The 10,904-nt window shown below is 59.5% G+C and overlaps 4 protein-coding genes across 4 annotated transcripts; 2 read left to right on the top strand and 2 right to left on the bottom strand.

Moving 5' to 3' along the window:
• Positions 1-1,550: 1,550 nt before the first annotated feature.
• On the top strand, positions 1,551-2,548 carry VDBG_05917 (conserved hypothetical protein; the record flags this gene model as incomplete). Its single annotated transcript, XM_003003429.1, has 4 exons — positions 1,551-1,652; positions 1,730-2,099; positions 2,165-2,210; positions 2,296-2,548. The coding sequence occupies 4 exons, from the start codon at positions 1,551-1,553 to the stop codon at positions 2,546-2,548; spliced, it is 771 nt and encodes a 256-aa protein (XP_003003475.1).
• Positions 2,549-2,853: 305 nt separating this feature from the next.
• On the bottom strand, positions 2,854-5,557 carry VDBG_05916 (cell cycle checkpoint protein RAD17; the record flags this gene model as incomplete). The annotated part of the gene is made up of 2 exons (XM_003003428.1): positions 2,854-3,354; positions 3,425-5,557. 2 exons carry the CDS (start codon positions 5,555-5,557, stop codon positions 2,854-2,856), a joined length of 2,634 nt encoding a protein of 877 aa, XP_003003474.1.
• A 592-nt stretch (positions 5,558-6,149) lies between these two features.
• Positions 6,150-7,568, bottom strand: VDBG_05915 (MGS207 protein; the record flags this gene model as incomplete). The annotated part of the gene is made up of 3 exons (XM_003003427.1): positions 6,150-6,259; positions 6,318-6,965; positions 7,079-7,568. The coding sequence occupies 3 exons, from the start codon at positions 7,566-7,568 to the stop codon at positions 6,150-6,152; spliced, it is 1,248 nt and encodes a 415-aa protein (XP_003003473.1).
• A 1,669-nt stretch (positions 7,569-9,237) lies between these two features.
• On the top strand, positions 9,238-9,974 carry VDBG_05914 (predicted protein; the record flags this gene model as incomplete). The annotated part of the gene is made up of 3 exons (XM_003003426.1): positions 9,238-9,407; positions 9,582-9,755; positions 9,872-9,974. 3 exons carry the CDS (start codon positions 9,238-9,240, stop codon positions 9,972-9,974), a joined length of 447 nt encoding a protein of 148 aa, XP_003003472.1.
• Positions 9,975-10,904: the final 930 nt, after the last annotated feature.

The raw sequence follows: 10,904 nt of genomic DNA, 5'->3' as shown, positions 1-10,904 counted from the left end.
GGGTCCGAGGACGAGGGCGACGCCGAGGGTGATGCCGGGGCCATTCGGAAGACGACGCGATATGAGATCTCCTATGAGAGGGAGCCGTCGCGTTAGGATGGACAGGGTGGGATGGAGCGGGGACTGCATGGGTTTGAATAGAGATTTATGGAAAATGCGCTATGTGAGGGACACTAGATCTAAGAAACCTTGGGAAAACTTCATTACTCAAGCTTCATAATCAAAGCCGTTCTTGAACTGAGTGTTTGGTTGAAGCTGATGGGCTCAATGGAAGAATCGCCAATGACTCGTGCCACCACGGAATGTGACTGGTCATGCGGCACGCCAACTAGGGCTTCGTTGCCGGGAGGTCAGTTGTCGATAAGAGTTTTGCTTTCTTGTGTGACTTGCCAACTGGATGAGGGCAGCCCGATATGTTCGTATACGAGCGCAGTATTGAGCAGAGCTGTAGGTTTCCCTCATAATCGGGACGACCGTCTATGGAGACAAATAGCATAGAAGCACCTAAACCCTCATCATTCCAACGACCTTCCCCGTGCTCATGGCCTTCAAAGCGCCCACTGACGTACGCTGTCTCAGTCTAGCCACGGTTCTCTACTATACAACTACTAAGCAAGGCAAGACATTCAACTCTGGTATCGATTGACCCTAGCAGCGCTCACGCTTAGTTAGTCCTAGTACGAAGGTCGATGTTAGAAATGCGGGCCAACTCCGAGCTGCGAAGCCAAGCAGCCGTCTACCCGCCGACGTTCGGGGGTTTCGCCTCTGCATACGCACGGCACCTGTCACCTGTCGAGAATGGGTGGCGATCTCATCGTGATCTGACGCACGATAAACTTTATGAGATCTCCGGCAACGAAACGGGCAGCTGACAGTTGACACGAAAAACGACCTTGCGACTCCCATCTTGATGATCTTGAATGTCCAGTTCTGCTCGAGGCCAAAGATCCCCTCATGACGGCCTCGTGAATGCCCGGAAAACCTACCCCCACGTTTGCTCCAGACATTGACTCGCCGAGGCTCCCGAGACGGAGAGCCTCCTCGACGAACCCGCCACGCGCGCTTGCGTGAATTCTGCCTACAGACGAAAACGACAGACCCGCCCGGCGGTCCACCCGAACGCTCGAAAGCTCGTCCCGGCAGACCTGCCAGGCGTTCCAGCCCTCGCCGCGGGCCCAGGACCAAGACCCGCGTCGAGCGCTAACGTCAGGTCCGGCACCCTCTAGCCAGACGCTCGGAACGGGGCATCGGGAGACGCGGGGCCTCGGCAGCCAGCACGACGGAGAATCTCTCTGCCCTGTCCGCGTACCTGTCTGGAGACGACGTCCCCGTTCTGGAAGATTTTGATTACGTCTTAGTGTCGAGCGATCCGGGCAGCCAAAGGCCCGGACCGGGAGCACTCGCTGTCCTCTAGGCGATGATGATGGCTATATAGAGCGCGACACCATGATGTGGTTTGGTGTTCGGACTCTTCTGTCAGCGCTCGAACCGGGACGGCTCAGAGACGCGCAAGACGCACAACCATGCTGACGGCAGAGAAGCCCCTCGACATGGCGTCCTCCCGCACGCTCGCCGACTCGGAGAGCCAGCTTTCGCAGGGCAAAGCGGCCGAGTCGAGCCCCTACGTCTACAAGGCCCACCACGCCAACCCGGTAAGAGGCCAGCAGGCGTCGAGACGAAGACGACGGGCACCGCCCGCGGGAGAACCAATGCTGACCATCAGGCGCAGGGCCCCCTCGGCTCGGCCGGCTTCGCCACGACGCTGATGGCGCTCTCGCTGTCGATGCTCGGCTGCCGCGACGTGTCCAACGCGACCGTCTTCATTGGGAACCTCTGCTTCATCGCCGGCATCGGCCTGCTCGTGTCGGCGCAGTGGGAGATGGTCCGGGGCAACACGTTCGGGTACACGACACTGTCGTCGTTTGGTGAGGAGCCCCCTCCCCAGTATCAGGTTCGTCTGTCAGCTGCTGATCAGACCATGGCGACAGGGCTCTACTACGCGGGCTATGGAGTGCTCCTCATGCCTGGCATGGGCGTCATCGATGCCTATGGCGGGTACACGGCGGAATACTACAACGCCTTCGGCTTGTACCTGCTCGGTAAGGACACGGCCACGATCATCACACAGCGGCATCACAGCGGAAGCGGAAGCTAACGGGCCCAGTCTGGTGCATACTCAACTCCTTCTTCCTGCTCGCCTCTCTGGCCATGTACGTCCGCCAAAGCCTCCCATCTCATGAACCCCCCTCTTCCCGAAGAAAAGAAAGAAAAACAGCTGACGCGGAAATCCGCCAGAAACGTCCCCAACATCATCATCTTCGCGGGCCTCGAGTTCTCCTACCTGTTCAACTGCGCCGCCCACTTCGCCATGGCCGACGGCAACACGGCCGCCAGTGCCGCCCTGACGCGCGCCGCCGGTGCGTTCGGCGCCGTGGCCGCCGCGTCGGGCTTCTACATGGTTGGCTACGAGCTTTGTCGAGACGTGTTCCCCTTTGAGCTGCCCGTGGGCGACACGTCGCGGTTCTTCGGCCGGCGGAAGCTGTGCTAGTGGGGAGGAGGGGGAAGAGGAGGGGACAGCGGCGCAGGTTTCGATAGTGTTGTCTTACTGATCTACCTTACCCAGTGCTTCCGACGGTCTTCGGTTGCTTTCACGGTTGGTGTGATCGTTGATGTGGCCTGCGTAATCTGACTGTCGAACAAGTCATTCGACTACTCTGCAAAGTTGATCATCACTGCGCGGTAGAGGCCTTCTGTGACATGAAACATGCCGCTCAATTGAACGAGGCCATGGACTCGCAACACGCCGTACAGACAAATAACGCCATCCAGGCATCCCCCGGCCGCCGGCCAAGCCTAGTCATCATCCTCGATATCATCATCACTCAACACCAGCCCCGAAACGCCCAAGCCGGAAACAGACACCTCGCTCACGGTGCGGATCCGCGCCGCCTTCTTCCGCGGCGACGCCTCCTCGGACGGCTTATCTGTCGCCCATGCCTCGCCACTCATCGGGCCCCCATCCGCCTCGGCCGCCTCGTCGCCGGACTCGACGTCCTCGCCCGCCCGCTGCGTGCCGATGCCCTGGAACGACACGACTTTTTCAATGTCCCGCAGCTTGATCGAGTGCAGGCCCCCCTTGCGACCGCGTGCGATCTGCGCCCATGTAGGGCAGCCGCTCGAGCAGCATCTCCCTGCGCGCGGCGCTCCCCAGCGACAGCAGAGGCGGCGCCTCGTGTGCGTCTGCGGCGCCGGAAGTGGTGTGCGAAGCCGATCCGCCACCGCCCTTAGCCTGGTGTGTCGCGACCCAGCTCCCTGCGCCTGTCGCCGACGCTGCGGCCTTGGGCTTTCGGAATGCTGCAGCGCCTTGTGTCAGGTCCTTCCGTGCGACGCTCTCCTCGCCCTTGAGCAGCTTTGTCGACCACACATCCACGAGCCCCTCAAACTCCTCCTTGGTACGCCACAGCTTGATGCTCGTCGGGTAGAACATCTTGAAAGCATCGCTGCCCCTGACGCCGGGAGGAGTCTTGCGTTTGACGGGCGACGGCAGCGAGAACAACATGCCGCGCACGGCGACCTGGAACGTCATCTCGTCTTGACGCAGAACATGGCTGCTCGAATCCTTGCCACCGTAGCCGCCTGAGGGGCCCCGACCGCCGAAGAAAATGTCCCAGGAGGGGCTGAGGAGATCGCTGAGAGAAAGATACTCGAGGCAGCCGTTGACGTAATCGAGAGACGAGTCGGGGTCGAGAGGACTCGGGCTTTCGCACGAGTAGAGGTAATTTTCGTGGAGCGCCGACACAAAGGTGTGCGTGTCGGTGCCCGTCTCGTCAATGAGAGCGTCGACGGAGACCTGCGAACGTTTGGGACGGGCGTGGTGTGTCAGGTAGCTCGGTAGGATTTCAACCGTGTCATTTTTGGGCGGCAGCTCGTCCCTCTTGTTGTAGACAACCTTGCCCACGGCGTGGAAGATGCCGAGACTGGCTTCTCGCTGTGATATGAGCTCGAGGCTCTCCTCTTCGCCTTTGGTCATGGCGAGCAATTCCTTCGAGCCTCTCTTGGCTTTCGTAAAGGCAACCTTGGCGCCCCAGTCGGCTTCCTGGTCGCCCTTGAGACAGAGAAACTCCAAGGAGGAGATGGCGCTGCGAATATCGCCAATCTCGCCGAGACGCTTGAGGACAAGAGGTCCCGGGGTGCGTTTCCGGCCCGATTTCCTAGCCTCCTTGATGACGACCAGCTCGAGAGCTTTGGCAAGAATGGACGGCGCTATCGCGTTAAACTCAATCACGCCGACTCCTGGATGGCGGAGGATTTCCGGACCGAGCAAGCGATGGGCTGTGAAGCTGTCTGCTGACGCCGACGTCGTCGTCAACAGGGTCTCCGATATGACCATGACCACGGGTGTGATGGTGGCGTTTTGTGACGGTCGTCCAAAGGCCGACAGGGACGGCGTGTTCGCCGCGAGGTACGCCAGCAGGGCATTTCTGAACGACGTCAGAGCCGTCGAGGAGCGCGCAAACGTGTTGGGGAACTCCTCGACCAGAATGATGCGCCGTGCGCCCTTGTCCAGCGCCTGTGTTGACGATTCTGAGCCACCAGTACCACCATCCATCTCAAGCTGGCCAAACTTGCCGCCGCGGCCGAGAAACTCCTGAAACTGAGCCGACGCCGACTGGAAGCCGAGGCCGCCGCTCGTCGGCCCCGTGGGATTCCTCCACTCCAGGAGCTCGCAGCCCAACTCCCGCGCCAGCAGGCGCATCGTCGTCGTCTTGCCAGCTCCAGCAGCGCCCTTGAGCAGCAGCACGCGCTGCCGCAAGCGCCCAGCCAGCACATCCTCCAGCCACCGCCGCACATCGACCACCTTTTTCTTGTGCACGGCCAACTCGTCGAGAGACACGGGGGCGAATCGCTCGGACCACGGCCTCAGGTCATCGTCGAGAGCCGCGGGGCGGCTCGGCCTCGGCGGTCGGAGGAATTTCTGGCTGCTCGAGGCCAGACCACCAGTCGTTGTTGTTGTTGCTGATATCGTCATCGTCGACGGGCCGCCGGACGTGCCGTCTCGCGAGCGTTTCCTCGCGTTCAAGCCGACGAAGCTCGCGCTGCCTGCTTTGGGCGCCACGTCATCTTCGGATATGGGATCGCTGACAATGTCATCGTCGAGGACGAGGGGCGCCGCGGGTTTCGACGGGGGCGGCGCCTTCTGTGCCTGCCTCGAGAAGAGGGCCAGCAGGTCGCCGGACCTGCCCTTCTCTTCCGTCTTCGAGGTCCGTTTGGGGGCCCGTGATCTGGGCTTCACGGGGCTAGTGCTGGGGCTTCTCGTGTCGTGCTTCAGGCCATTTCTGGATGTGCCTGTCTTCGGTTTCGTGGGGCTTGGGGAAGGTGTCGGGCGAGCGGAGGAGGGTTTCGTGGGTGATGAATTGAGGAAGTTGAGCAATGTGTTGGTGTGCTGAGGTCGGCCATGGTCTTGTTTGTTGTCGTGGTTGTTGTCGTGGTCGGGGTTGTGATCGTAGTCGTCGTCCGATTCGACATTCTTCTTACGGCGCTTTGCGGGCGGAGCCATTGCGGACGCTGGGAGTTGATCGTTCGCAGCAAGCGACACTGGTTAGGTTTGTGATTGAGACATGGAGTCGAGCATGGTACGGCAGGCTTGGCGGTGCGAGGATGGTGGCAGGAGAAACGATTCGGAGGTGTAGGTTGGAGGATGGCAAGGCTGACACGGGCAGGCAAGAGGCAAGGCAGGCAGAAGCAGCTCAAGATGATCTCACCGTGCTACTGGTCATGGGTGGGGCGAGCTGCTGCTGTCTCTCCAGGGGCGTGGGCGCTGTAATTTCTGGGGGTGCCACCCACGAGATCGGTACCTGAGATGCGCCGTGAGCTTGGTACTTCCGCTACGGTGGGCTTCTCATGCCAGAATCACCACGGACGAGCTCAATGCTCATGGCATTCAAGATGGCAGCATTTACAAACTCAATCACCAAAATCAAATTCGAAAAACATCAATGAAATTCATCATGTAAAGTACGTTCCAAATGCCTCCATAGCCCTTGACCGATCGTGACCTCGCCTTTCCCGTCACACCATTGTGCTCTTCAGACTAGCATTACTTACAATCTCCCTCGCATCTCACCCAATTCCCCTTCATGGCATCACCATCAATCAAACACCCACCCCTCAAACCCATCGACAAATGTCACAGCCGCCGCGAGATACCTCTCATGCACGTCACCCCACGTCCTCGCCGCCTCCTTCATGGCCCGGATCGCTGTCTCGCGTCAGTACCTGTGTCCTCCACGCAAGATTCCCAGAGCACCAGAGCATACCTTTGACATAGTGCGCATCGGACGCGTGCCGCGAGTGCAGCGCCTCATGCTCAACATGCGCCCACCCCCGGCCCTGCGGCACGGGCTGCACATAGTCCTCGTCGATGCGCGGCCGGCCCATGGCGGCGTACACGGCCACCGTCAACAGCCACCATTCGCGCACGAGCGCCACGTGGAACCTGGCCGGCAGCACCGGCAGAAGGATGCGCACGGCGTGGCTCGTCGTCAGCAGGTGCACTGTGAAAAAGTTGTAGGCGTGCGTGCCTGGCTTCACCGTCGCCACGAGCAGCGCGACGGCCGCCTCCTGCGACTTTTGGAACTGCCGGACGGGGTCCTCGCTGTCGTCGTCGGCAACGGCCCAGGCGTTCCAGTACTCGAGCACGAGGTCCTCGTGCTTGCCGAAGAGGAGGTCGATGTTGTCGAAGCCTGGCGCCGCGAAGAGGCCGTCGAAGCGCGCGTCGCTGGCCATCCTGTGGAGGATGTCAACGGGCGAGGTTGACGAGAAGGGCGCCGGCCTCGTGTACTTCTTTTCGTCTAGGTACTTGTGAAGGTAGTTGTACTGGACGCACGAGAGGGCGAGGGCCTCGATGGCGATCTCCTTGGCGTTCATCTCGTAAGCATAGCCCAGGTGGATGAGGGGGTGGCCGACTGTCTTTGTCAGTGGACGGAGGGGGAGACGAAGGAAGAACGACATCAAAAACAACAGATACAAGGAGAGAGAGGGAGCGAGGCAGAGAGGCAACGAAATCAAGTGGACGTACGCCCGCCGATGAGCCCGTGGACTAGAGGCTGGTCTCCCTTCAGCAGATAGTGCGCCATGACCGTCTTCCAGTCATAGTTGAACTGCAGGGCGAGGCCGTCCTCGAAAAAGTCGACATAGGCGCGCTGGTACCGCTTGTCACCGAGAAAGTCCTGCCAGTCTTCCTCGATGACCTCGGCCGGGGAGTCCTGCCAGGGCTCGAGCTCTTTCGAGACCGTCTCGTACATGCTGTGCAGCTGGTTCTCCGAGGCGCCGAGGAGATACGCCGAGCAGAGAATGTGGGCGGCGTGGTTGTCGAACTGCAGGTTGTGGTAGACGATGGCGTGGTTGACGTGGTTTGCCTTGATGAGGTGCTTGAGACACCGCGCTCGCTTCTCGGCGTCAGTCTCGACGTTATGCACCTCGACGGGCGGCAGGTCGATGGCCCGAGGGGCATCATCAGCGCCGGCGACAAGACGGCCGAGGAGGGGCACATGGGCGAGGAAGGACATGGTGAGCGTATGCAGATGTCGGTCACTGCGAGATCCGTTCAGATGGAGATGCTGCGATGCGTGCTCAGCAGCGTGCGTGGGTTGGCGATGAGAGGCCCAACGGATAAAGTCAGAGCAGAGAGGAGGCTCCAGAATGTTGGGGCGCTGAAGCTTCCACTAGGGTCCTGGATCGTGACGTTTTAGTGGGCTGCGGTGGGCTGCAGTGGACAGCCTCGTTAGGCAGTGGCCGCGGGGTCGTTCAGTGGGGCACCGTCTGTGCTTGAGGTGGGTGACGGTACCTGACCTTGCCATGAGGTACGCGGTACCCAGACATCACCAGCACTAGGACGCCACAGCTACAGGAGAGGTACAGATACAGGGAGCCGGGGCGACCCACCCAGGCCGGAGCAGCTCCGTCCATCGCCGCTCGTGACCCACTATAACATCTCCGTTATTCGGATTTCATGATGCCGACATTGACTGAGGTACTTGAAGGTGAGGCGCCTAGGCAAAGGAAATCAACTGATGAGCCTACAATTAGATACACACGTCACTCACAACTCACTGCTTGTATCCAGAAACAGGATATCCCACGAGCTTCCACGCGTGCGAGGGCAAGAAGTTCTTCTCCGTGTACTGCTCGAGGCTGAGGCACTTGGCTGTGTTGTGTCACGTGTTCTACCTCACCGGCGGCGACACTACCCTGGTTCAGAGGCTCGCGCCCGAGATTCTGATATCCTCATCTCGTCTCCCCGTTCGCTTGAGAGCGGCAGTAGAAAGACTCCCGGTGGCTTGGAGTCATGGCAGCTCCTCAGAGCCTAGACGAGCTGGGAGGTCACATCGTCCAGCTACAGGCCAGCGCAGGTGCGCGAATGCCGCTGATGGTGATGTTCCAGTGATGACACGGGGCCTGCGCTGGCCCACCGCTCCAACAGCTCAGCCACGGTAATGCTCCGGTCTGGTCATATCGTTGGTGCCCTTAGTTCCCGGCTGCTGGACACGCACGGTGAAAATTCTTGACTAGCTGAGTCTACGTCTGACACCTCAGAGGTGAGAGCCCGGCAATGTTTTGCTAGTCCGGTGGTGTCGGTCTGGACTGTAGTCGGGCTGGCCACCGAGCCAATCGTTTCCGGGCCGGGATGACACTCGTTCCTGATTTACCCCGACGCTCCAATTGATCCCACGAGGCTCTCGGTTCTTCTCACTGATGAAATCATGCAGGCCATTGGTCGTGGTCCGGTCGAAGTAGTCCCGGCCTGGGCGTACCAGGTGCAGCACGCCGTGCTGTTTGCACACGCCCACGAAGCACGGATTGCTGGGTGCGTGATGGGCCTGTGAGTTGAGGGGAAGGGAGTTCAACATACAAATGAAGATGATGCATGACAGGTGGCCTGCGGTGGGCGACTGTCTCATCTTTTGCTCATGACGCTAGGATGTGTTCAGTAGTACTGCGCATGGGCTCCGTCGAGCAATTGAGGAGCAGACAGCCGAATCGTGGCATCATCGATGATCTGTGAACGTTCTTGACCTGGAGGCCTGCTACCTCCGTATATCGTGAGTAACAGCTACTAATACACGGAACGGTGTACATGCAAAGCTGCGCATTTCATGTATGTTTTGGACACTACAGCACCACGCTCACAAGTCTCGCCGAATATCACCCATAAGGCCCGCATCATCAGCTTCCACCATGGCACGCAACGTCTGCATCACAGCCGCCGAGGGCCAAACCGGCTTTCTCATCGCCGAGCTCCTGCTCAAGCACTCCCTTTCGCGCAAAGTCGACTCGGTGACGGCCTTCACCATGGACCCGACCTCGGACCGCGTCAAGGCGCTCGACTCGCCTGGCGCCACGGTTGTGTCTCGAGGCTGAACCATACTCACCCATGCGCGCAGGTCACATGCTCTGCGCAGGCAAGTAGTCGAACACGGCAGCATCCGAGGTTCTCAGGACAAATATTGATTTGAGAACATCTCCCGGTAAGTGCAGCGATGCTTACCTGGTTGGAATGCCAAACAGTAACGGCGAATTAGAGCCGAAGCTGAGAAGGTGCTGCAAGCCCTGTCTGAGAGCGATAACATGGAACGGCAGTCCATACTCGATTACTTCAGCCTCGTGCGCAAGGGCAAGATCAGCCCGACAGCGTTTCACGACGTCACGGGAACCCACCCCACCGAGCCGACCGGTTTCTTCAAGATGCGCTCGGGGTTAGTTCAAGACGGCCAAGCGTGGGAACGGAGTCACTGAGGTAGCCACGAGGCGGCAACTGAGGGCAGGTTTCGCATGGTGGGGGTGTTAGACGGCAAGTCTATGGCTGTGGCAGTGCTTTGTGTTGTCACAAGAGTTCCGAGTTTGTCAGAAGACTCTGGCGAAAGAATGAGAAGACTCCGGTAGTGTACCCAGCCAGAGATGTAAATCATAGGTGAAAGAAGACACACAATTGATTCATCTTACTTAAGCTCAAATGCCCAAGTTGGTGACTGCTGTCGGGGACAACACTGGTAGCCGGACCACTGCTAAGGACCATGATAGATCTTGTGAAAAACATCGACGTACAGTGCTATTTGACGGTTAGACAAGCTGTGCTCTCGATACGTGGCCAGCAACGAGGAATCGAGTACGTTTAGCAAGTGACGAATCTACAGAAGAAAGTGTGTCTCTCCATTGTATTCAGGAACAGATTGCAGCTTTCATACCTGGGTTTAATGGCATCTCCGTCACGGTCGTGTCATTCGCATCAGCATGGCCAGCTGCCGCCGTCGGCACCAGCCGGCCACCCAGTCCCGCCAACAGACCCGAACAGTCGGGACAAGTACATCGAGACGGTGCAAGACGTATCCCGAAACCCCCCCCCCCAAGAAGACCAAGAAAAAAAAACCATCCTCAAGCATCCACGGGCATCAACAAAAGGAACAGAGAAAGAAGGGAAAAAAGAAGAAGGTCGGAAACCCACACAGCACGGCCATTCTCTCCGGCGGTTCCAAGTCCCTGGTACCACTGCCCCCCCCCTGGCGCACGAACCAGACAGCCGGGACCATCACCAACCCACCCCTCGTCATCTCCACGCCCAGCACTGACCAGCAGGCATCACATGTTCCCTCCTCGAATCCCTCGTATAGGTAGCAAGGGAGGAAGGAAGCCCGTTCTCGCGTGCTGCCTCTCTCCGCCGCCAGGTCAAAAGTGGATAAGCCTCGCACCCCTGCCCGGCTCGGCAGAAGCCGCGCAGAGCGCCGCGCGCTCCGGGCTGCTGGGTCCCCTTTTAGATCACATAGGCACCGCAGGCAGAGGATGGACGAGGACATCACGAGGGGGGCCTCCCACGGACAAGGGGGCAAGGCAAAGAAGGGGGTCAAGTG

Source organism: Verticillium alfalfae, genomic scaffold (genome assembly GCF_000150825.1).
Source record: "Verticillium alfalfae VaMs.102 supercont1.7 genomic scaffold, whole genome shotgun sequence".
In the NCBI taxonomy this organism is placed as follows: domain Eukaryota; kingdom Fungi; phylum Ascomycota; class Sordariomycetes; order Glomerellales; family Plectosphaerellaceae; genus Verticillium; species Verticillium alfalfae.
Note: the sequence above shows the minus strand (reverse complement) of the source record. Positions and strands in the feature narration are given on the sequence as shown.